The sequence below is a fragment of the Garra rufa genome, chromosome 12 (assembly GCF_049309525.1).
Source record: "Garra rufa chromosome 12, GarRuf1.0, whole genome shotgun sequence".
Classification (NCBI taxonomy): Eukaryota; Metazoa; Chordata; class Actinopteri; order Cypriniformes; family Cyprinidae; genus Garra; species Garra rufa.
This window is the reverse complement of record NC_133372.1, coordinates 43,353,395-43,378,795: the sequence shown is the minus strand read 5'-3', so window position 1 is coordinate 43,378,795 and position 25,401 is coordinate 43,353,395. Positions and strand designations below refer to the sequence as shown.

Genomic DNA, 25,401 nt, shown 5'->3' with positions numbered 1-25,401 from the left:
AAAAAGCCCAAAATCTCAAACTTGATAGGTGCATGAAAAAACAGCATTTTTGCCTGCAGTGTCTCCCCTTAATTGGACACAATTCCTGATAGTTTTAGTTTAATTAATATTAAATAATATTATAATAAAATACGATTTAAAAACACTAAAATTAATTAACTAAAAATATTAAATTGTATTTAAACATTTTATATATTATTTTATTTTAATATTAAATATTAATTAAATATTTTAAAAATATATTTTATATATAAAGAAGATTGAAAGAATGATTTCTGAAGGATCACACAACATTGAAGACTGGAGTAATGATGCTAAAAATTCCGCTTTGTGTCACAGGAATAAATTACATTTTAAAATATATTCAAATAGAAAACAGTTATTTTAAATTGTACTAATTTTTCACATTATTACAGTATTTCCTGTATTTTTCAGCAATTAAATGCAGCCATGGTGAGCAGAAGAGACTTCTTTCAAAAAAGTTTTATTTTAATTTAAAAAAATTATTTATAATTACATAATATTATAATAAAATAATATTTAAAAATATTAAAATAGATTCACTAAATATATTAAATAATATTTAAATAAAACACATTTTATATATGATTTTATTTATTTTAATATTAAATATTAATTTAATATTAAATAAATAAATACATTTATATTATGAGATATTCATACAAATGTTCTTGAATATTTGACCATTAAAAACATATATCTTTTTGTGTTTTTCATACTAAACATAACATGAACAGGTGTTCACCATTAAATCCTGAGCAAACTCATTTCCTTCATTTAGTACATTGATTTTTTTGTCATATGCGGTATTTATGAGGCATGTGTGTCTTTTAGGCTTGGAAAATTTCATTATGTTTTTTTTTTTTTTATTGGAGTTTTATCGTTGCTCCTAATGCGCTCCTCTCAACCTCCAATTATGCTTCCTGTGTTTACTGAAACTGTATTCATGGAAATGTGTGTTTGTTTGAGCAGAAACACAGGGCGGCATTATTAGACGTAAGAACATGAGCAAACACGGCACAAACCGAATCCAGCGCGCTGTGGATTGATTGCATAAAAGCAAACAGAGCTGGGAAATGATTTTTAAATACGGAGAAATCTAGTGTACCTCTATGTTTCCTCTCAGAGATGGAGCCCAAATTAATTTTGCGGCGTCTGATGTCATGTTGTGTGCTGTGTTGCTGTTTGTGAGCTCTGATGTTACCGTGATCATTTGAAACTAGCTTGCCAAACTATAAGATACTTATACTGAAATTTCAATAAATTTAAAGTAATTAAACTACACTCTCAGTGTGACATTTTATCATGAAGCACAAAATGAGAGATTGATGTTTTAACATTGATGATGATAATAATGTTACTTGTACAGCAAATCAGAACGATTTCTGAAGGATCATGTGACACTGAAGACTGGAGTAATGATGCTGAAAATTCAGCTTTGCATCACAGGAATAAATTACATTTGAACGTATACTTAGATAGAAAACAGTTAGTTTAAATTGTAATCATTTTTCAAATTTTTACTGCTTTTACTGTTTCTTTTGATCAAGTAAATGCAGCCATGGTGAGCAAAAATACTTCTTCCGAAAACATTTTTGATAAAATCCCCAAATTCAGGGATAAGGGATAGTTCACATAAAAAATTTTATATTTTAGTCACTGGGATTTAAAAACAGACATTTTTTTAATATATATTCATATTTACTGGTGTATCAGAAGCATAGAAGTTATTAAAGACTTTTGTAATTAAACCAATAAATTTAGTACCACTGTGCTTCAGAAAACTATTTTTATAGCCAGCGCTCATGGAAAAGGTCTGACCTTTTGGGTAGCATCTTCAGTTATCAAGAACTTATCTAATTAAATTAAATATAATAATTATGATTATATTAAATGTTTTTTGAGCAGCGAATCAGAATGATTTCTGAAGGATCATGTGAAGACTGTAGTAATGATGCTGAAAATTCAGCTTTGCATCACAGGAATAAATTACATTTTAACACATACTCAGATTAGAGTTATACTCAGAGACAGAGAGTTATTATAATTTCTAATAATTTGTCACATTATTACTGTTTTTACCGTATTTTTGATCAAATAAATGCAGCCATGGTGAGCAAAAGTTCTTTCAAAACATATATATATATATTTAATTTTTTAATTTTAATATTAAATATAAATTTAATATTAAATAAATATATATTTTATATATAAAGAAGAATGAAAAATGATCATGTGACATTACATTTTAAAATATATTCAAATAAAATTATTTTAATTTGTAATAATTTTTCACATTATTACAATCTTTTTTTTTAATCCCGATATTTAAAGGGATAGTTCACACACAAAAATAAAATATTTTAGTCACTAGGATATAAAAAAACAGTCTTTTTCAATATATATATACATATTTACTGGTGTATCAGAAGCATAGAAGTTATCTTATCATTAGCATCTTCAATTATCAATATCTCATTTAATTTAATTAAATATAATAATTATAATTAATGTTTTTTTTAGCAGCAAATCAGAATGATTTCTGAAGGATCATCTGGAGTAATGATGCTGAAAATTCAGCTTTGCGTCACAGGAATAAATTACATTTTAAAATATATTCAAATAGAAAACAGTTATGTTAAATTGTATTAATTTTTCACATAACTAATTTTACTGTATTTTTGATCAAATAATTGCAGCCGTGGTGAGCAGAAGAGACTGGTGTATCAGAAGTTATTGCCTTTTTCTGACTCACTCATTCAAATCAAAGACTTTTGTAATTAAACCAATAAAGTTAGTACCTCTGTGGTTCAAAAAAAACTATTTCTTATAGCCCTGACCTTTCGGGGAACATCTTCAATTATCAAGAACCAATTTAATTTCTCCCACTTCTACCGCCGAAAGCTTTGTGCTCATGCCTGAGCATTGTTATTGTTAGTCTTTCAGCTGTGTTTGTCTTTTCAGCCAACTATAATAGTCCTCCTCCCGCGTCTAGCACTCTCCAGTGGCATTAAGACCGGATTGGCCTCCAAAATGAGGGTCAGAGGTCAGCGTACAGCTTTGCGGTGGAGTGCGCTAGTTAGCGCCGTGTGCGTCGCGCCGTGGCTCGCCAGGGCTTTTCCATTTTTCCAGAGCTTAGCCATGCTTCAAAACCCTTCCTCAACGAGCCGCGGGCACCTGGCACCACTTCTCACGTCGCCTCTTCAGCCTGATTACCGCGGTAGAAGAGACCCTCGACGATCGGTCTGCTCCTGCGAGCACAAAGCGCTAACTACCTGTCTGCACGGCAGCCAATCACCTCGGCGTGCGAAAGCCGGCGTGGTTTTCTGAAGACAACAGCTTTACGACGTGCATCAGTCTCTTGCTCTGATTGTCAGGGGTAATGCCTTTTTAATTGCACGGCGAAAAGTGAAAATGGCTTCACTAGTGTTTTCTATATGTCAGCCTCTATCAGCGGCGGACAGATGCGGCGTTAGGCCGTTTATTTATTTATTTTGTTGTCGGTGACACAAAAGTGCCATGCATCGCTCATTGTCTTTCCGAGCTCAGATGGAGCACCATGCTAAAAATGGCTCGAGACAAAGCATTTCTCCTCGCCGCACGATCTGCTAGCGCTTGCACAAAGACGCAGAGAGACGGGCGGACTGCATAATGCGTTTGTCAGGAGGCCGATGAGTCAGCTGAAGAATAAACGCCGTCCAGTTTGACGTTTCACCTGACGCTGTGCTTCTTGAACTTGAAGGTTAGCTTAGCGCAAACTCCAAGACAAGTCAGAGGAGCCTGATTGGGGATGGTGAGCTTGAAAATAGGACTTGAGTTTAGTTTTTGTGAACCATTTCTGCCCTTGTGTATGTAAAAATGACTTTCAAGTCAGTTTATTGAATATGCACTGCAAAAAATACTTTTCTTATTTAGATTTTTGCCGTTTCCAGCCAAAATATCTAAAAATTCTTAAATCAAGAAGGATTTTCTAGACGAGTAGATGAGAAAAAACAATCAAAATAATCTGAAACAATCTTGAAGCTTGAAACAATCAAAATAATCTGCCAGTGGGGTAAGAAAAATAATCTTGTTTTCTGTTTGAATTTTTTTTTTTTTGCTTACGCTATTAGCAGATTATTTTGCTTGTTCTAAGCAAAAACTCACTTAATTTTGACTTGTTATTTCTGAAAACAAGACAATTTTTACTCGTCTAGAAAATCCTTCTTGATTTAAGAATTTGTAGATATTTTGGCTGGAAACTAGACAAAAAAAATCTAAGTAAGAAAAGCTTTTTTTTTGCAGTGTGTAAAGACGATATAAAAGAAAATCTGCGATAAAAACCTTGCATATGTAAGATTTGATACATCAGGCTTTTATGTCTCATATAGTTTGATATTGGAGAATATGGAGCTCAAACTCAAGGAAAAAAAAAAACAATCACAAACTAAGCTAAAATTTGCATTTTGGTGCAGATGCTGATATTTATATGGAAGTGAGATCTTTGTAGTTGATGTCAGAAGTTTAAATACACCTTGCAGAATCTGCAAAATGTTAATGATTTTACCAAAATAAAAAGTTATTTTTATTTAGTACTGACCCTGAACAGTTAAACTGCCTTCTGTTCTTTAGAAAACTTCTTCAGGTCCCACAAATTCTTTGGTTTTTCAGCATTTTTGTGTATTTGAACACTTTCCGACAATCCATCTTTTCCATCCAAGATCCATCTTTTCACACTGAAGACAACTATTACAGAAGGTTCAAATACTCTCTGATGCTTCAGTAGGAAAAACAATGCATTAAGAGCTGGGGGTGAAAACTTTTGAATTAGAAGATAAGGGTAAATTTAACTCAACTAGATACTTACAGTAACTGGTATCTTCTGTAGCTTCTGAAGGGCAGTAGAAAATAAAAAATACAATAATTAGGCAAAATATAAAAAATGTACACATCTTCATTCTGTTCAAAAGTTTTCACCCCTGGCTCTTAATGCATAGTGTTTCCTTCTGGAGCATCAGTGAGTGTTTGAACCTTCTGTAATAGTTGCATATGAGTCCCTCAGTTGTCCTCAGTGTAAAAAGATGGATCTCAAAATCATACAGGAATTCTTGAAAAGGGTTCAAATACACAAAAATGCTGAAAAAAAAAAAGAATTTGTGGGACCTGAAGGATTTTTTCTAAAGAACAGAAAGCAGTTTAACTGTTCAGGACAAACAAGGGACTCGTGAACAACTATCACTAAACAAAACTTTTTAAAAAATGTGCTATTTTATAAAAGCAACTAGCCACTTGTGTCTGGTAAAACCATCTGTAAGACATCATACACCTTTAAAAGTGGATTCAGTGCTTCTATGAAGAACCTTGAACGTCCATGGAACCTTTCAAATGCAGAAAAGGTTCTTTAGATTTAAAAAAAAAAAAAAGTTTTTCAAAATGGTTCTGGAACTGTTCACTGAATGTTTCTTTGGGGAACCAAAAATGGTTCTTCTATGGCATCACTGGAAAAAAAAAAAAAAAAAAACTTTTGGAACTTTATTTTTAAGAGTGTATTGTGCCTTTAATCATGATAGAATGACTGTATCTCACAGCCTCTATGGCTTATTGTTTTATTTAGCATTTAAACTGTTTAATATCAGCACTGACACTGTCTTGTTTTGTACTTTTACCAGGTACATTCAGGGAGCTTCTTCACCGAAGGACATGGTCATCATCGTGGACGTGTAAGTATCCTCTCGACCACACAAACACACTCTCCATATGTCTCTGTGTGTGTCTCATATGCGCTGCGTTAACACACACTGTCATCTGTGTTGATAAATGTGTTGTTTATGATGCCATAACAGCGGCGTGGTGCTCTACTGCCACCTGTCGGCTGAAAAGAACATTATTCCATCTTATTAACCTCGTGCCTCAACATCAAAATGCTACCGTGTTCCCTGAAATATGACTTAGAGGTTATATGCAATGAAAAATGGCATTACTTTTGCCGATATCTAGACCGCTGGTGGGGAATTTAAAACATCCTGCGACTCTGATCTTATCTGACCTCTAAAATGCATAATCTAAAAAACGCTTTTGCATCGTACATAAACAGATGTGTTTACAGATGCATTTAGTATAAAGTATGCATTGCATTTTTTGAGTTCAAAGAATTGTAATTTTAGCTGTAAGGAAATGCATTACCGAACGAATCGTTTTGTTGTTAAATGCCATGTTTAGTGAATCATCGAGACCTTCTTATTTATCAAACCTTAAGTGTTGTGCATTTAGAGTCATTGGTAACAGTGCGGCGTAGCTTAACAAATAAGTGATTGCCTCAATCATACAGCCATTATGTGCATAATCGTCAAAAAAATCATTAATATTCTTAAGTAAACCTCTCAAGAAAAACTGCTTAATGGAGGTTAATTGTCGCTGGCTGGCAATCGTCCATAACCTTAAATAGATACCGATATCTAATTAAAAAATACACCAATCGCAGCTGTCGCTTTGCCAAAGCAATCTCATGCCAATCAAAAGCACCATCGTGCTGAACGTTTCTGACAATCTTAGACTAATCTCATTGTGACGACTAGAAGCAGGAGACAATAGTGCTGTCACCAGGGTTTTTTCTTTTTTCCCAGTGTGCTCGGCTTTATTAAACCTTCTAACTCTGGAAGCCAAATTACACATGAACTCATGCTCTGTGATTGCTTTTTCAATAGCTGCTGTGGGCTATTAATAAATCCAATTTGCAGCATAGAATTCAAATGTACTTTGTTTTTGAAGATCGACTGTCTCCGTACTGTCTGTGAAGATGGCGCTTTTTAACATGCCGTCTACAATTGACTTTTGATGGACGGGGACGGGGGAGACACTTAGCAACAGGTTCTGCTTGGCAACGGCGGTTATGGGCTTGTGTTTCTGCTCAGTGCTGTTTTGAGACTGGTTTGTTAGATAAATGTAGTACTGTTTATGTTCAGTGCGTGTGATGTAAGTAATGTGTGTTTTCTGTGTGTTTGTAGGAGTGGCAGTGTCAGTGGACTGACCCTCAAGCTGATGAAAACCTCTGTCATCGAGATGCTGGACACACTTTCTGATGACGACTATGTAAATGTGGCTCGGGTAGGTTGTTTTATTTTTTTTAATAGTATCAACAAAAAATGCTATAGCCTGCATTTTTTAATTATTATTATTATTATTATTATTATTATTATAAAAAATAAAAAAATAATATAAAGTAATATTGATTAATATTTAATAATTATAAATATGTATTATAATGTATATTATTATTATTATAAATATGTAACGTATTAATTTCTAATAATTTGATAATTATATGCACGTGTGTGTGTATTATTTATTTATTTTATTTATACTATTATAAGTAATAATTTATATAATTATAAAAAATATATTCTTTTATATTATTAATAATGTAATATGTATTAATGGATAATAATAATATTTTTATTATTATAAATACATAATTATAGAATAATATTATTGATATTTAATAATAATAATAATAATTATTATTATTATTATTATTAATGATAAATAAACATTTTATAAAGTAATATTCTTTCATATTTAATAATACAAATATTATTGTATTACAGTAATATTTATTCATTAATGTTTAATAATAATGTGTTATTATTATAAATAATAATTTATATTATTATAAAAATATATATTATTATTATTATTATTATTATAATAAATAATGTAATGTATTATTTGCCAATATTATTTTATTATAAATAATAATTTATATTATAAAAATATTATTATTATTATAAATAATGTAATGTGTTAATATACAACAAATATTGTTAGAAATGAATAATTATACAAAGTAATATTTATTAATTGTAAAATATTACATTAAATAATAATAAAATATTAATATTAAATAATGTATGTGTTTGCAGTAATATGTATTAGTATTCAAATGTATATAATATGTATTAAGTTTATAATAAAAATATTTTTATTTATATTGTATTGTGTGCATACGGTATGTTTTTCCCATTGTAACAAGATATTACATCACTAAGACAGCATTTTTTCATTTTTTTTTTTTTTTACTTTCGATTAGTAATCAAGACCGTAATCAAATTTCCACCTATATTATTGTCAGTGGACAGTTGTTAATTTTGACAAAAAAATTAAATAAATAGTTTTAACAAAATATCTCGCTATAATAGTGAAATCATAATTTGTGTCATTTTTACGAGACAATATAACGTTTTAATGACATATTATCTTGTTATTTTGAGAAAATATGTTTTAACATCAGTTATATATATATATATATATATATATATATATATATATATGTATATATATATATATATGTATATGTATGTGTGTGTGTGTGTGTGTGTGTGTGTGTGTGTGTGTTATATTCTTTGATTAGTGAGAATATGCTGTTATTCATAGTGAATATATCTGAGACAACACCAGCATTAATATTCAGTCGTGTGGATCCTCCATGAACCTGAACCTGTATGAAAATGTACATGCAGAATGCACACGAACATTTAATCTACACAGGGTTCATTTATTATGATCACACAATAGCGGCCCACAAACGCAACCCACACAAGTGTGCATGCACATATGCACAGAGACGCACACACATAATGAAAACATTAGCGTCTTGGAGGCCCACGCCAGTAATCCGGGCTGATCCGGGCTCTTAGTGTGTGTTTCCTAATCCCGGCTCTGAGAGCGCAAAATGAGCATCATAATCTGAGCCGGAACACGGCTCATTCTACAGCCCGCTCAAGAAAAGCAGTCTTAGACCACATTAGAGTCGCTATGTGTGTTTACTGCTGTTTACCTGCAGACGCCGAAACTAACATCAAATCAAAATGGACCCTTTTGGCTTTTTTAAAGGGACATTTCAGGCAAAAATTGCGATTAGGTTTGCGTTATGCATCCTATTTTTTTGTGAAACACACAAAGAGAGATTCAAACTGTGCTGGTCAGTCATTTTCATGCAATTGCAATAACAATAGCTTCAAAACATGGACCATAAAAGTCATTTTTCACTGATAATCTTTCCTACAGTGAGCTGTTGAATCAATGAGTCAACTCAAGAACCAAATCAGTTTGACTCAAAAGAATGATTCATTTGTGAATCGGGCTCTCGTGAAGTCTCAATTTGCTCTCTTTTTAATCTTGTCTCTATCAAGGAAGAGTAAAAGAGATCTCAAAGGGATTTTTCTTTTCTATAGGCACTTTTATGATGGCATTTCTCATTTAATTTTTGTTTGCATTGACATTTTCTTTCCTCTACACCTGCGGCGTGGAACCTTGTAATCAAGACTGCCGGATGTACCTCAGATTTTCACAGCTGTGCTTCCTCTCACACACACACACACACACACACACACACACACATACATACATAAACGCTTTATGCAGAATTGTGTGCATTCAGTAATTAAAGCTGTACTCATGCGACAGGTATTTATGGAAGGTTGTTTCCACCATTGGGTAAAAAAAATAAAAACGTAATTGCAACTTTTAATCTTACAATTTCACAAACTTTTATATAGTGTGTGTGTGTGTGTGTGTGTGTGTGTGTGTGTGTATATATATATATATATATATATATATATATATATATATATATATATATATATATATATATATATATATATATATATATAATTTTTTTTTTTTTTTACACAGCACAAATATCTCATTCTTAAAACAAGATCAATATTTATTCAATTTAAATTTAGATTTGTATATTACTTTTGGCAAATTGATTTTGATTTCTTGTTTTAAGGCGAGACACTGCAGGTGAATAGGGTAAAAAATTAACTAATAGTTATCACCTTACTTACCCAGTTGATTGATTACATTGATAATTGCAAACAAGTTTTCTAAAAATGTTAAAATATGCAAATGTGTATTATCTAATAAAATATGTGCTAATTTGCATATATTTCTAGTACAAAAATCTAAACACTGGATGAAGTCAGTTTCAGATTTTTTTTTTTTTTTTTTACATATTAGAGTCAAATGTTTTTTTAGAGGGGATTTGGAATATCTCATTTTGTCACTCCATAATTCAGAAAAAACTTAGAACAGGCAGAAAACAATGTATTTTATTTTATTTTTTTACTGTTTTGGGGGGATTAAAATGTTGTATAAAATCAAGCACATTATATATGAAGAAATCCCTCTGTAAAAACCTTCAGAATATAGACAGGAACAAAAATGTAAAGTTTGGTGTGTGTAAGTGTTACTGAAGTGGAGATTTATGGCTCAGTGTAGGAGAAAAAACTCATTTTGAGAAAACGGCCTTTAAAAAAGGACTTTAAAAAAGTTTAGAAAAATAAACTTAATTCAATGCAGAGATTTGTGTTTAAAACAATACTTATAAAATAAAACAATAAATGAATACATATTAAACTAATAAATTAGAACTTGAAAATTCAAGCTTTCAAGTCACATATGCATAAATTAAATATAATTTATTGATTAAACACTTTAAAAAACATTACAATTTAGGAATTCACAAATTCACAAACTTTTTTGTCATTTGATCCACATTTACTTAAAGTACCCCTGAGATTTGAAAATGATTATTTGACATTGGTAATATGACATTAGTTATGGTCACATGACACACAGGTAAACAAATAAAAAATATATGTTTTTAGTAAGTGTTTTATTTTGATTGATTTTGCAATTTAAATTAATTGAACACCAGTTTGAGAAACCTTGATGTAATATAATGTTTAATGCACTTCATGTGGTTAATAACAAAAAATGAAATATATTTCATATGTTTACTATTTTTATATCAATATGATACAAGATTATTCTATTTAAATCAATGTGATATCAAGATAATAGGGTCAAAAGTGATCTAAAAGTCGTCTGATCTAGAATGTGTAATGTAACAGACTGCTTTACTAACTACAATTTAGTTTCCCCTGGAAAAAAACACGTACAGTATGTTTTCAGTAAAGAAAAATGGGGGAAAACCACTAGTAACCACCCAGAACACTATAGCAACCACATAGCAACGCCTTGTCAACCACTCCCAACATTTTTGCATTATGGCAGTGTGTTTTGAATGTCATATGTAAAATATGTTCCGATTTGAGCACTATTAAGCCATCCAGATGATTAGTGTTGTGAAATAGATTTTAAATAGATTTCAAGTTTCATCTGAGTTGATTCATCTGCAGTGGAAGCAAATTATGAATTGCGAGAGAAATCAATCAGGTGTAAGTGACTCCATTAGCGAGTGTTAACAGCAGAAATGATGATGCTGTGAGATCTAATGGAGATGAATAATGAAGCTTTTAATGGACTTGCTGAAGCAGCTGCTGTCTGTCTCTCTTTCTGTCAGTTCAATGAGAAGGCGTACGCCGTGGTGCCGTGCTTCACCACGCTGGTCCAAGCCAACATTAAAAACAAGAAGATCTTCAAAGAGGCTGTGATGAACATGCAAGCCAAGGGGACCACGGACTACAAGACCGGCTTTCAGTTCGCCTTCGACCAGCTGTTAAATGTAAGACTCACACACTCATGTTTACCTACTGTAGTTATCTACATGAAGATACACTGGAATTTTGCATTCAGTTTTATAATGAATACAGACTATCCCTAAAGTACATAAGTCCTAAGAGGCTAGTGTTGTCAAAAATATCGATATTTCAATAAATATCGATACTGAAATATCTGAACGGTACCAATACTAATTTCCCGAAGTATCGATACTAGCCGAGCTGTCACTTTCACTTCTCCACAAAGGCGAGTTTACAAACACCGCACGTGACCGCAGTGCCTGTCTCGTCTCATTCAAGTGAAGCGAATAGTAAGGTGAGTGCGGTGACCCGCGACCGGCTTTGTTTGATAAAGAACACAGCAGGAGTGCTATCTGGAAATATTTCGGATATGAAACAAATGAACATGGAAAGCCGAAGTACACAAGCAAGCCAATATGTAAGAGTTGCTACAGAGCTGTGCTAACAAAAGGCGCTAACACCACTAATTTCGCAAAGCACCTGAAAGACAGACACCCGGATCTATAGAACAACTGTGCTCATTTTAACATTACTGAATCATTAAATAAGATTGCCTTTTATTGATGCTGATGTGAGTGTTGTCCCATTTTGTACCGTAGTTCGTTAATATAATCTGATTGAGGATTCTAGACGAGTAAGTACTTTTACTGCGGTCAAATGTAAATTAACTGCGCTTATTTAACTTTATTTAAAAAAAAAATCATTACTTAAATTCTGCAATATGTCTTAATGTCTATCCAGTGAGCAACTGAGCATTGATTTTGTGTGTGATGCACGCATGTTTGCTTGCGTCGATCGTTGATTATGAATCCGGCATTAAAATCTGTTCATCAAATAATGTGTTAACCAGCATTTATGAACGATGAGCAATGCATTTGTTACAGAATATTTGAATCTTTGATAACGGTAGGTAATAAAAATACAATGGATCATGTTAGCTCTGGTCCAATAAAAAATATTAACTGATATAACTTACTAATGTATTAGTAAATTTTAGTTTAAATGAACTTTTAACTAAGATTAATGTTTTGGAAGTATTTTTCATTGTTTATTCATGTTAACTAATGTTAACAAATATCTTTTACCATTAACTTAAGTTCTAAGATTAGTTAGATATTTCAGTTAATTTTAAAAGTGTGGTCTAAAAAGAAAAAAAAAGTTTACGACCTACATCAGTTGTATTTGAACAGCAAATAAAGTATGAAGCTCAAACTCAAATGAAGCCAAGAAGCTGAACAGGGCTGTAGCAGTGTACATTATGCATATACCTCATTGTCATCTAGACTATATTTGTGACCCTGGACCACAAAACCAGTCATAAGGTAAAATTTTACAAAACTGAGATATATACATCATATGAAAGCTCAATAAATAAGCTTTCTATTGATGTATAGTTTGTTAGGATAGGACAATATTTGGCCGAGATACATCTATTTAAAAATCTGAAATCTAAGGGTGCAAAAAAATCAAAATACTGAGAAAATCACCTTTAAAGTTGTCCAAATTAAGTTCTTAACAATGCATATTACTAATCAGAAATTACATTTTGATAGGTTTACAGTAGGAATTTTACAAAAAATCTTAATGTAACATGATCTTTACTTGATTTCCTAATGATTTTTGACATAAAAGAAAAATCAATAATGTTGACCCATACAATGTATTTTTGGCTATTGCTACAAATATACCCCAGCGACTTAAGACTGGTTTTGTGGTCCAGGGTCACATTTATCTTTACATTAAAAAGGGAAATTTACCTCCATAATGTTGTGGCAGTTTTTTTCTCTATGGTATCGAAAATAGTATCGAATATCGATATTTTTCAAGGTATCGTATCGAAGTTAGAAATTCCAGTATCGTGACAACACTATAAGAGGCCATGCATTATTTTTTCAGTTTGTTTTCTAAGTGCTCAATCACTGTTAGACAAGTTCAGTTTTAATGAACTAACTATACATGCACTGTAAAAAAATGTTTTATGTTGCTAAAAGAAGTCTATTCTGCTCATGTATATATATAAATTTACTAACAGACAAGTAAGTTCAGTTTTAATGAACTATCTAAATGTGCAAAAAGTTTAGGGTTGGTACAATTTAATTTTTTTATGTTGTTAAAAGAAGTCTCTTCTGCTTACCAAGGCTGCATTTATTTGATCAAACATACAGTAAAAACAGTAATATTGTGAAATATTATTATAATTTAAAATAACTGGTTTCTATTTAAATATATTTTTAAATGTATTTTTTTTCCTGTGATGCAAAGCTGAATTTTAATACATTTTAATCACAATCTTTGATGCGTAGTTCAAAAGAACATTGTTTATTTGAAATAGTAATCTTTTGCAGTATTATAAATCTCCTTTTCCCCACTTTTGATCAACTTAATGCATCCTTGCTCAAAAAAACTTTCAAAATTTTTTTTAAATGTTTTTTGTTGAGATCTCAAATGCTGCTTTTTACATTCTTCAAGCTTGCATACTAACTCAAATGTTAAATAAAAATATAAATATATATTTTTAGAATATAAAAAACATGATTTAACTTCAACTATGAATCATTTTACCTTTGAGAAGATCCCTGGATGTTCCCAATGGGAGTTTTTTGCTAGATTTAGCTGGATTTGGCTTAGTTAAATTTGTTAATAAGAGTTCTCAGTTATATTTAATTTAAGTGTCAGCTTTTTCTCACATTTCTGAGCAATAAAAACAGACAAAGGAGTCGAAAGAATGATGTCAGTAAGCCTTGTAATGATCATGCTGAAAGAATAATGATAGATATGTTGACGGTGTGTACAATAAAGTGAGATTTGTTGATGGCCACACATGCTGCTCTAGCAGATCGTGATGACGTATCTGTATTCTCTTCTAACTTTAGAGACTCGTTCTTCATGACTTTCTATTTCACTGTCGGTCTCAGATCCACAAGCGCCAAGGCATTTTAATTTCTGCCCGCTGAGTCCTGATAGGCCGAGAAGAGAGCGCTGTAAATTTGTAATTGCGGCAGTATTATTTATCTTTATTAGTATCTTGTCAGAGTGATGTGGCATAGGCCGAATGTCAATGACAGCTGTGATTGGATAGGATAGGGAGAGGGGACTTTCGGCTAACTCATCAGAGATAGGACAGTCGGCAGCAGCTGGCACAAAAGCGGACGTATGATTAGAGAAACAGACGTGCCCGCACACACACACGCACGGTTAAGTGCTCGGACACATGTGCGGGTGCTCTGCCAAACGGGGCTCTGTTATAGCCAAGGTCATTTATGTAGTGGATTGATTCAAGCAGGCTTGAAATGAATTATAGGCAAGTATGTCAGTGCAAATGCCTTGTAAGCATACTGGCCACGTACACACTGCAGATATATTTGGTTGTCAGTTCACCTGTTAGTGCTTTAAGGAGAAGTTCACTTCCAGGACAAAGATTTACAGATAATTTACTCACCCCCTTGTCATCCAAGATGTTCATGCCTTTCTTTCTTCAGTCGTGAAGAAATTTTTTTTTTGAGGAAAACATTTCAGGATTTCCATATAGTGGACTTTTATAGTGCCCCCGAGTTTGAATGCAACTTCAAAGGGCTCTAAACCAGTGGTTCTCGGCTGCACATTTTTTACGTCTCCCTCATTTGACGCACCTGATTTACATCATCAGCTCCTTAGGAGAAAGATCCATGAACTGAACTGAGTGTGTCAGATTCAGAAACATACAAAATGTGCAGAGCAGTGGACCCCGAGGACTGGAGTTGAGAACCACTGCTCTAAACGATCCCAGCCGAGGAAGAAGAGTCTTATCTAGCTAAATGATCGGTTATGTTCAAAAAAGTTGACAATTTATATACTTTTTAACCTCAAATGCTCGTCTTGTCTAGCTCTGCGTGAACTCTGTATTCCGGTTCATGACAGAAACTCCCATCTCATTTTCTTCTCCAACTTTAAAATTGCCCTACATCGCTGTTTTACCTTTTTTTGTAAAGGGCATTTGACCATCTTTGCACATTTACTTTGTAAACACTGGTTCGGTACTTCTAGTTTTTCGATCTACCCTGTCTTGAACCCGGAAATACACAGTGTTCACGCAGAGCTAGACAAGACGAGCATTTGAGGTTAAAAAGTATATAAATTGTCGATTTTTTTTTACATAATCGATTGTTTTACTACAGTCGTGGCGAAAAGTTTTGAGAATGACACAAATATTAGTTTTCACAAAGTTTGCTGCTAAACTGCTTTTAGATCTTTGTTTCAGTTGTTTCTGTGATGTACTGAAATATAATTACAAGCACTTCATACGTTTCAAAGGCTTTTATCAACAATTACATGACATTTATGCAAAGAGTCAGTATTTGCAGTGTTGGCCCTTCTTTTTCAGGACCTCTGCAATTCGACTGGGCATGCTCTCAATCAACTTCTGGGCCAAATCCTGACTGATAGCAACCCATTCTTTCATAATCACTTCTTGGAGTTTGTCAGAATTAGTGGGTTTTTGTTTGTCCACCCGCCTCTTGAGGATTGACCACAAGTTCTCAATGGGATTAAGATCTGGGGAGTTTCCAGGCCATGGACCCAAAATTTTAACGTTTTGGTCCCCGAGCCACTTAGTTATCACTTTTGCCTCATGGCACGGTGCTCCATCATGCTGGAAAATGCATTGTTGTTCACCAAACTGTTGTTGGATTGTTGGAAGAAGTTGCTGTTGGAGGGTGTTTTGGTACCATTTTTTATTCATGGCTGTGTTTTTGGGCAAAATTATGAGTGAGCCCACTCCCTTGGATGAGAAGCAACCCCCCACACATGAATGGTCTCAGGATGCTTTACTGTTGGCATGACACAGGACTGATGGTAGCGCTCACCTTTTCTACTCCGGACAAGCCTTTTTCCAGATGCCCCAAACAAATGGAAAGAGGCTTCATCGGAGAATATGACTTTGCCCCAGTCCTCAGCAGTCCATTCGCCATACTTTTTGCAGAAGATCAATCTGTCCCTGATGTTTTTTTTGGAGAGAAGTGGCTTCTTTGCTGCACTTCCTGACACCAGGCCATCTTCCAAAAGTCTTGGCCTCACTGTGCGTACAGATGCGCTCACACCTGCCTGCTGCCATTCCTGAGCAAGCTCTGCACTGGTGGCACTCCGATCCCGCAGCTGAATCCTCTTTAGGAGACCATCCTGGCGCTTGCTGGACTTTCTTGGACGCCCTGAAGCCTTCTTAACAAGAATTGAACCTCTTTCCTTGAAGTTCTTGATGATCCTATAAATTGTTGATTTAGATGCAATCTTAGTAGCCACAATATCCTTGCCTGTAAAGCCATTTTTATGCAACGCAATGATGGCTGCACGCGTTTCTTTGCAGGGCACCATCGTTAACAATGGAAGAACAATGATTTCAAGCATCACCCTCCTTTTAACATGTCAAGTCTGCCATTCTAACCCAATCAGCCTGACATAATGATCTTCAGTCTTGTGCTGGTCAACATTCTCACCTGAGTTAACAAGACGATTACTGAAATGATCTCAGCAGATCCTTTAATGACAGCATTGAATGCAGTGGAAAGTTTTTTTCGGGATTAAGTTAATTTTCATGGCAAAGAAGGACTATGCAATTCATCTGATCACTCTTCATAACATTCTGGAGTATATGCAAATTGCTATTATAAAAACTTAAGCAGCAACATTTCCAATTTCCAATATTTATGTAATTCTCAAAACTTTTGGCCACGACTGTAGATAAGACCCTTCTTTCTTGGCTGGGATCATTAGAGCCCTTTGAAGTTGCATTTAAACTGCATTTTGGAAGTTCAAACTCAGGGGTACGATAGAAGTCCACTATATGGACTGTATTGTGTACTATGTTATGTATTTCTGGTTCAAGACACGGTAGGTCGAAAAACTACCGTCTCATTTTCTCCTCCAACTTCAAAATTGTCCTACATCGCGGCAGAGGTACAGACCCAGTGTTTACAAAGTAAACGTGCAAAAGAAGATCAAATGCCCTTTAAAAAAAAGGTAAAATGGCAATGTAGGACGATTTTGAAGTTGGAGAAGAAAATGAGATGGGAGTTTTGTGACCTAACCTAACTGCCATGTGTTCACACAGAGCTAAACAAGATAAACATTTGAGGTTGAAATGTATAGAAATTGTCATTTTTTTTTAGAAGCTGCATTTAAACTGCATTTTGGAAGTTCAAACTCGTGGGCACCATAGAAGTCCACTTTATGGCGAAAAATCCTGAAATGTTTTCTTTAAAGAACATAATTTCTTTATGACTGAAGAAAGAAAGACATGAACATCTTAGATGACAAGGGGGTGAGTAAATTATCTGTAAATTTTTGTTCTGTAAGTGAACTTCTCCTATAAAGGTGCGGTATGTAATATTGACAGCTAGTGGTTAAAATGGGTACTCTTCAAAATATTGAAGAGTTGTTTCTTCCGCCTTCATCTCTTCAGACTCAGGGTCGCGCAGGTTGCCAGATTGAGCAAGTGTGCAGGAGACAATGCAAGGCAACAAACCTTACACATTTTAATATGTCTCTGTTCATAGAGATTTTTAGAGGGTTGCACAATATATTTAGTCAGGTATTGTATCAAAGTCAAAATTTTGGTATCGTGAAACACACAGTTCAGTCATTTACAAGAGTGACAACTGCATTCTACAAAATCGAATTGACTACTGGTAGTAATACCAGGAAAACTGTGAAGTGTATTCGCAGTATCGCAGTAAAATAATTTTTGTATGGAACTGAAATGAAACGGCTAGTTGTAAATGATGCATTTGAATACATATCCAGAGTTACATATTTCTGTATGTGTGGTGCAAGAAATCACTGAATATGTTATGACTCATTAGTATTGCAAGATCTTGCTAAAAAAAATAAATAAATAAAAACAAGCCCATAATAAACTCAAATCAAATATGTTATTTTGGAAATTAGCCACATGCCTAAACTTAATTAATAGGATTGCTTTATGAGCCAAGCCTGAAGACGCTTAAGCATCGCTTATAATAAATGGATATGGCAACCCTTCAAGAATGGGCTCTGCCAAACCCAAACAAAACACTATAGCTTTGTTGATGGTGTTTTAGTTAAAATCGCCAAATATAACAAGTCTTTAAGTTACTGGGAGTGACTTATATACACATACAAAACAATAATTTAGAGGATTCACTCCTGTATTTAAATGTGGTTGTCACTGAAACTTTACAGTGCATATGTTGCCATTATTACCGTATTAAATAATGCATGGCAAGGATGGAGTAAAAGCACAAGGGTTTTTGCAAACAAAAACATCTGTTCATAAAGGCAAGTCCAGTGAGTTTCAAACTGACCTGGCTCATTTGACACCCTCGAAACCAATCTAATGCATTCCTGTTTCTGTTTCTCACAGGAGACCAGCGCTCCGAGAGCAAACTGCAATAAGATGATAATGATGTTCACGGATGGCGGCGAGGATCGCGCTCAGGACATCTTTGAGAAGTACAACTGGCCAAACAAAACAGTGAGTCGAGGCGATTCAGTTCAAAACATGCTGGTGTTTCCATCTGTGTGATAATGACCTTCCAGTGACAAGCAGTTTTTCTGCCCTCCCTAAAATAGAAAATAGAATGTGACAACAAAATCACAGACAATCAGAATATTTTGATGTTTGTTGATGTGGAGCATGATTTCAGACTAAAGAGATGACATCAAAGCCATGACTTCATAAATCTGATGTCATTCCAATATAAAACTTTCATTCTAGCAAAGTATTTTACAAAAACGTGTTTGAAATGCTAAACATTACATTGTGCAAATAAAGTCAGTTGAGTATAAATCTGTATTTTAAGACTCTTTTGCTACACAGATTATATTATATTGAGCTACGAAAAGGCGCTATATAAATAAAATGGTATCTTTTTTTCTCTATGCTCTAATAAACATCTTTCATCCACAGGTGAGAGTTTTTACATTCTCAGTGGGGCAGCACAACTATGACGTCACTCCTCTGCAGTGGATCGCATGTGCCAACAAGGGTAAGACAGTGTACATGTATTTTAAGCAAACTGCACTTAATTGACTAAATATCTTATGTAATTTAGCTTATTTAGTAAATCCTTATTTAAGAATAAAAACAAGACAAAAATACTAAGTAAGATAAGCTTTTGCAGTGTGAGGCTCTTGATTACAGGTAACAGTGTTGTAAATATTGCTCAGTTTCTCACACAGACTGATTGTTTTCCTTTATAAGACCTCAGTATATCATCAGGAGCAATGTGGAATTATTCGTTCCTTGATATGCTTTTTTTATTCTCAAAAACATGCAGCCACTCACTTGCGTTTATGAATCACCAAGGAAGACGGTTTTAGATAAAAACATCTATAACTTGGATGCATTTTGGGGTAAAATATCTTTTTAAAGGGGTCATATGATGTTGCTAAAAAGAGCATTATTTTGTGTATTTGTTGTAATGCAATGTGTTCATGCAGTTTGAGGTTCAAAAAACATTATTTTCCACATACTATACATTATTGTTGCTCCTCTTTGCCCCGCCTTTCTGAAACGCTTTGATTTTTACAAAACTCAACGTTGATGGAAACCGAGGTGTTCTCTGATTGGCCAGCTATCCGGCGCGTTGTTATTGGCCGAATACCTCAAGCGAGTGACAGAAATGTTACGCCCCTTACATGCGGTTTCTAGGCAAGACCAGACAGAAACAATGAAACCCATTATAAACGAGGCATTTGTTGCATCCAGTGGGGACATTACTTCTGATTATAATGACTCATACTGTCTTTTTACGTGTCACGTAAACATAACGCCATGTTTGCATTTGCGATCTTAGAACGAGAAACAATAAGCACTACTCTACCCTGCTCAAAACTTTCCTTTGAAGTCAGTCAGAAGTGCAGACTGTCCTTAACTCTTTGTGTACAGCTGGCATTGTACGCTGCTCTCCCAGGTCCAGGAAACAGTCCTCCGTGAAATGCGCATCACCCACTCAAATATTTGCGTTGTATTTTTCCGGAACAGTGTTGTAAATATAACTTAACCACTGATTCTTAGATGTGTCCTCATTTGGAATGCCAAATAAAGTACTTTTGCTTTTGCAATGTCTCCACAACATGCGGCTGCAACAATACTACAGCTGGTAAAAGTTATGCCTTCTTTCTTTCCATATACATATGGGTGGTGTTTTGCTAATCTACTCACCCCGTGACGTGTTCAAGTGGGGCGTCTTTGAACGAGCCGTTTTAGGGAGGTGTGGCTGAGTCTTAACTTTTATAATAAATATCTCTTTGGTTTTGAGACTTTAAGCTTTGCAACTTTACAGATCTTATCTATGCACAAACGGCTTGTAATACTCCAAATACAAAGGAAAACAAGGAACCGCATCATCTGACCCCCTTGAAGATCCTTTGACTTAATGTTTTTTTTTTTTTTACTAAAAATGGTTCTTCTATGGCATTGCTGTGAAGAACCCTTTAAAGAACGTTTATTTTTAAGAGTGTATGCGCAAGTGTGAACTGAGCATTTGAATCAAGGAGCAAAACAAAAAAATGTATGGTTTCTTATGGTTTGTACCTAAAAGGTGAGCTGATGAAGACTAGTTTATTTACTTTATATGTTTTAGACATGTAAAATATCCACGTTTCACATTTTTTCATATTTTTGGTAATATTATAATTGTGTAAATGTTATGTAATTGTGACTGAATAAGCTAACTAGTGAACTGAACCAATTAATTGAAACAAAAAGAACCAGTTTGTGGAAAATAATCCGATTTCTTTGTTGCCTGAGGCTCTAGATTACAGATAATAATGTTGTAATTAATGGTCAGTTTCTTGCACAGACAGATCATTTAGCTTCCTAAGTCCTAGGTACACTCTTAAAAATAAAGGTGCTTTAAAAGGTTCTTCAAGCGATGCCATAGAAGACCATTTTTGGTTCCACAAAGAACCATTCAGTCAAAGGTTCTTTAAAGAACCACCTCTTTCTTACCTTTTTATAATCTGAAGAACCTTCTTTCGCCACAAAGAACCTTTTGTGAAACAGAAAGGTTCTTCAGATGTTGAAGGTTCTTTATGGAACCATTTAGACAAAAAAGGTTCTTCCATGGCATCGTGAAGATCCTTTGTTTTTAAGAGTATATATCATCAGGAGCCACTGGTATTTATTTTGTGTTCCTTGATGTATTCTTTTTTATATTCTCTAAAATGTGCAGCTGCTTACTTGCATTTAATGAATTACCAATGACCATGGTTTCAGCTAAAAATCTTTGAACTATCCCTGTAATGCCCAAACTGTCCCTTTTTGAAAAGCACTAAGAGCTTGCATGTAATCCTGGTCAATGGCGCTCAAGTAATGTTGACCTATCTGACCTAACAAGTTAATTTCAGACCTGTAACGCAAACACTTTCGCTCTCAGCTCTGTCTTAACAATCATCCCTCTCCAGCTCTCTGATTAGTTAATGACGAACGGTGGCAGAATACTTCAGAGACCCCCGCCGCCCTCCCTTCCTTCTAATTAATTAGCCGAAGAGGAACTGCCGTCGCAGCGATAACCACGTCCGCAACTTCTCGGCGTCTCCAGCCAAAAGCGCTTCCACTTAAGGATTAGCCCTCTGTGCGGCCATGTTCTCCGCTGTAATGACTGGCAGTGAGGGGACGGAGTCTGGCACAGCAAGCAAGACGCTTTTCTCAGCGGACTCCATCTCCACCGCAGGCTTTCATTTCGCTCGCCGATATCACAAAGCAGCAGAGGAACGCCCCTGACACCCTCACAAAGCCCACATCCACGTCCTCGGCTCTCCCTTTGCTGTAGAATACGTGTTCGACCGCGTATCTGACTGAAAGCATTCGCCGCCGCCGCTAGGTCGGTTCAAAAGCAACGGTAGCATGCATAGGCAACGTTTCCTCCTCTGAACGCTCTTTGACGGGCTTGTTAAGACGTGGATTGCATCGGATTGTGTGCGTCTTATTGTTTTGTTGTACATGTCGCCCGTGCGGCGGAGACAAATGGATTCAGCGTTTTGTAATCATGACCAAGTCAAGGGATCAGACTGGCGGCAACAATGAGAGACATGTTTGTTTGACACGGCTTAGCGTGTGTTGTCACTCCACCGGCTGTCTCTCAGCGAGCTCGTTCACACTCCGCTGACACTAACAAAGTCTCATATGGCCGCCGCTGAATCAAAGCCAATTCCTAGTCTCTTTGATTCCCGGAGACTCGCATTGATTTGATTAGATTCTTTCTAGCGTGCTGATTGGTTTGACCCTCAGACATCTTCTGAATACTTTTTTCTGCTCTTTTTTTTTTTCGTTTTTGCTCTAATTCTCTTGACTTTGATACGCTTTTAAAGACTTTTAAATTATTTCTGATTCATTAACTGAACTAGATTTGACTTCCTTATCTGCAGTCGTTTTAGGGGCCGCCGACTTCTCAAAGAGATGTTACGGGTTCAACACCGGTTAGGCTTTATCTAATCCAACATTTGTGACAGGATGGTAGTTACCATTGAAAATTATTTTGATTCATCCCACTGTTTTTGGGGACAGTTTTGAGTATAAACTGAAAAGTATATTTTGTTTGAAAAGTTAGAAAAAAAAATATAATGATTTTTTAAATAACTATTTATTAAATATTAAATGAATATTTGTTATATTTACACAGTATTTATTTATCAATGAATATTTATTGAAGGAAATCTTTAGTCAAAGAAAAATGTATATTTATTAATATATTTTCAGTTTTGACATTTGACTTTTTTTTCCATCTGCTTAAACACAATTTTTTTAAATGATACAAATAATTGTGATATTGTATTAAAAATAATTTTTAAAAATTGCATTATTTCTTTAAAAAATGTTTTTTATACCTCAGTTTTTTGGAACGTTTTTGAGTCTAAACCTGTTAAAACCATATTGCCAGAAAAATATATTTAGTTTCAAACATTTTGATTAGAGAAAGTGAAAATGTTGAAAAAGTAAATGTTTTATTAAATTTGAATATGTTTATTTTAAATGTTAGAAAATTACTATTAATTACATATTTAATAAATATTTCTTCATGTTTACACTTTTTGTTAAAGGTAAAATGTTGTCAAAAGTGAATTTTTTTTCATCTGCTTAAACCAAAGTATTTTTTAAATTCTAAAAATATTTTGTTAATGTAATTGTGATACTGTGTAAAAAAAAAATAATGTTTTTTTTTTAAATGCGTTATTTCTTTTTTTGGATGTTTTTTTTGTTTACAACTTTAAAAATTGTATTATCAGAAAAGTGTATTTTATTACAGGGAAACTGCTTTAAAAAAGACAAAAAATATTTTATTAAATCATTTTGTAAAAACTATTTATTAAATATATAATATCTATTTGTTATCTATTTTGTTGTATATATAAGATCTATTTTGTTATTACATGTTTATACATTTATTTTAAATGTTTAAAATTACTATTTTAAAATCTGTTGTAAAATCTACTATACTGTTTAATAAATATTTGTTCATGTTTACACAGTATTTATTTATCAATTAAAATGTATTAAAGAAAAAATAAATATTTTATTTTATGTAATAATAATATAATTTAATAATAATATCATTTTATATAATTAGTTTTGACAAAAACCTCAGAGTATTTTTTCATTATAAAAAAAATTCTTTGTTCATCTAATTGTCAAATTGTGATTTAAAATGTATTATTTCTTTAAAATCGTAAAATATGAATTTCATGTTTCTGTTTCTTAAACCCTCAAAGTGCTTGACTGTTTACTTTCATTATAAATGAATTACAAGTTTAAAAGAGCTGATCAGAATGATTATTTTCTTTGGTACCCTGACATTATGCCTCAAATGTTATCAATTGAGCTTATCTTATATTGAACCAATGACATTACTTTAATACAGATGTCAGATAGCAAGAAAACCCCAGACGTCTCTTGCTGGCCCAGTTTTTAGCCTCTCGCAGCCTAATGGTGATGTGAACTCTACATCCGACCTGTGCGTTAATGATGGTTTCGGCTCAAATGAGCCGCAAAATGTTGGTCCTGAAGTTATAGAGACTGAAATTGTTCAATGACCTTTACAGCAATAACAGCTGAACTGAACTGATTTTATGTTCAGGCAAATGATTTCAACCACGTTTATGTTTTCATCCCACAGATAATTAGAAAAACACATAGTACCCGTTTAGAAAATATGCACATTCTTTCTGTCTTTATTTCACAAGCAGTGTTGGGGAAAGTTACTTTTAAAAGTAATGCATTACAATATTGATTTACTCCCTAAAAAAAGTAACTAATTATGTTGCTTAGTTACTTTTGCGTTACTTTTTAAATCTGGGCAGGGCTTACTTGTAACAAAAAAAGTAACAGATAATTAATTAATTAATTAATAAATAAGGAATGCATTACTTTACTAGTTACTTTGAAAAAAGTAATATTGTTATGTAACTTGCGTTACTTGCAATGTGTTACAAAATGTCAAATATGTAAGTTTTGAACATAATTTCTATGTGTGTTGAGGGAAAATGGCCAAGTTCAGTCTGGAGTGAAAGTCGTCTGTCGTCTCTAAACACTTTGAGGACGGCACCTCAGATGTGCTCTTTGTTCAGACGCTCTTGTGTCTAATAACGTGCTGAGCAGGCCGTATTGACCCTGTCTGTGTGTCCACTCTCTCAATAATCAGCCTCTGAAGCACAGCCTCTGAATACCTAATGAAACACAAACCGCAGCACAGCACAATCTCTGGCTAACATATGCATAGCACTCGGTCAGTCTGTCCGCATGCTCCAATATAATGCATGTTGCTAAACTAACAATAAAACGCAACAAAATAGCACACAACTGGATTAAATAATGTTTTTTTTAATTAGAAGGAACTGTTTCCTA

General features: G+C 33.8%; 1 protein-coding gene across 1 annotated transcript in view; it reads left to right on the top strand.

The window, feature by feature from the left end:
* The window catches only part of LOC141347619 (voltage-dependent calcium channel subunit alpha-2/delta-2-like), a 57,242-nt gene extending 34,909 nt beyond the window's left edge, over positions 1 to 22,333 (top strand). The window contains exons 5-10 of the mRNA XM_073852607.1: positions 5,670 to 5,720; positions 7,005 to 7,104; positions 11,369 to 11,530; positions 18,919 to 19,029; positions 19,465 to 19,543; positions 22,170 to 22,333. Of these exons, the coding sequence (XP_073708708.1) occupies positions 5,670 to 5,720; positions 7,005 to 7,104; positions 11,369 to 11,530; positions 18,919 to 19,029; positions 19,465 to 19,543; positions 22,170 to 22,333 (667 nt within the window). The remainder of the gene's footprint in view (positions 1 to 5,669; positions 5,721 to 7,004; positions 7,105 to 11,368; positions 11,531 to 18,918; positions 19,030 to 19,464; positions 19,544 to 22,169) is intronic.
* The last annotated feature ends 3,068 nt before the right edge of the window (positions 22,334 to 25,401 follow it).